Source organism: Doryrhamphus excisus, chromosome 10 (assembly GCF_030265055.1).
Source record: "Doryrhamphus excisus isolate RoL2022-K1 chromosome 10, RoL_Dexc_1.0, whole genome shotgun sequence".
Taxonomy (NCBI): Eukaryota; Metazoa; Chordata; class Actinopteri; order Syngnathiformes; family Syngnathidae; genus Doryrhamphus; species Doryrhamphus excisus.
Window position 1 is genome coordinate 9,580,418 of NC_080475.1, and position 1,421 is coordinate 9,581,838.

General features: G+C 47.4%; 1 protein-coding gene across 1 annotated transcript in view; it reads left to right on the forward strand.

The window, feature by feature from the left end:
• The window catches only part of LOC131137287 (hyccin 2-like), a 3,093-nt gene extending 2,124 nt beyond the window's left edge, over positions 1 to 969 (forward strand). Inside the window, exon 4 of the mRNA XM_058085028.1 lies at positions 1 to 969. This exon is cut by the window's left edge and continues 67 nt beyond it. Coding sequence (XP_057941011.1) covers positions 1 to 562 — 562 coding nt within the window. The 3' untranslated portion in view covers positions 563 to 969.
• Positions 970 to 1,421: the final 452 nt, after the last annotated feature.

The window sequence follows — 1,421 nt, forward strand, 5'->3', positions numbered from 1 at the left end:
CTCCTCTGGGGCGTCCAACAGCAGCCAGCCCAGCGGCACCAGAGCGGGCTGCGGCGGGGGTGGCGGCCCGAGGGCCGGCAGCCTGAGCAGCAGCAGCGGCGGCAGCAACATCAAGAAAGCCATCACAGCTCGACTGTCCCGGGAGAAGGACCGAGACAGACCCGAGTCTCAGAACGTGTCAGCCGGGGCGACTCGGCAGAGGAAACCGTCCCCGCCGGCCAGCATCGAACTGGACGCCATTCAGCTGAGTCCCATCAAGAAGCACCTGAGTTTCCCCGCGGGACCCCCTCTGGTACGGACCGGCAGCACCTCCTCCAGCAAGTCTTTCGACTGCATGACCTTCAGTCTGAACGGGGGCAGAGAGGACCAAGAGGGCGGCGCAGGAGGCTCAGACCGGGAACGGGGGCGTCCTGCAGGCTCTCACCGCCACTCCACTATCAGCTTGCAGGAGGCCCACTTGCTCAGGCCGGAGGAGGCCCAAGACCTGCTGTCCCCGGGAGCCCCCCTCACCAAGCAGTCCCGATCCCCCAGCTTCAACATGCAGATCATATCGCAGGTTTAAGACCTGCACCGCCATTTTGGGTGTCCCCCAACTTCCCCCAGCATCTTTGTTCCGCTGTTGTGGAAAAGCAGTACAAAATGGCCACCGCAGGTCCAAATCCCGTTTCTGAAGCACCCATCACATCCCTCACTTGAGCATTCCAGGCTCCTTAAACACAGGAACGTCCTCACGGATGCTAGGCTAGGTCGTCGTGGTTCCATGACATTTCACCCGTGGTTTGATTCCCTGACTTGAATCAGTCGTCACCGCAACAATGCTCGCGCGGAAAAGCGTTCTTGCTCTTCATTTCCCTCCTTTATCTTCCCCCCCGGGCTCACGTGCAATCTCTCTCGCTTCATTATCCTCCTTAACTATGGAGGACCAAAACTGCCAAAATAATAAATCAATAAATAAATAAATACATAAAAGTGAAAATAAAAACAAAAATGAAAAAAAAATCAAAAATTTAAATACAAAAAAATAAATATAAATGGAAATAAAAACAAACAAAAAAAATATATACATAAATATTTTTTATTTTAGTTTTTATTGCCATTTATATTTATTTTGGCAGTTTTGGTCCTCCATACTTCACGGCTCTTTTTAAAATCAGGATAATATGCAGTATACAGTATGAGGAGATGAATTGTTTTTTTATGACAATCCAAAGAAAGAAGGTAGCAGGTTTTTTTTTGTTGGCTTAAAGACATCCAGAGATTTCCCGACTTTATTTTTAATGAATAATAATCAGATTTAAATCTGTTAAAAAATGCTGTAAAACCAAACTGGAGATCTGATGAACTGGACTTCATGGAAAAAAATCACTACTGAGAATTAAAATTAAACGTAAAATATACATATATGAATATATATATGAATA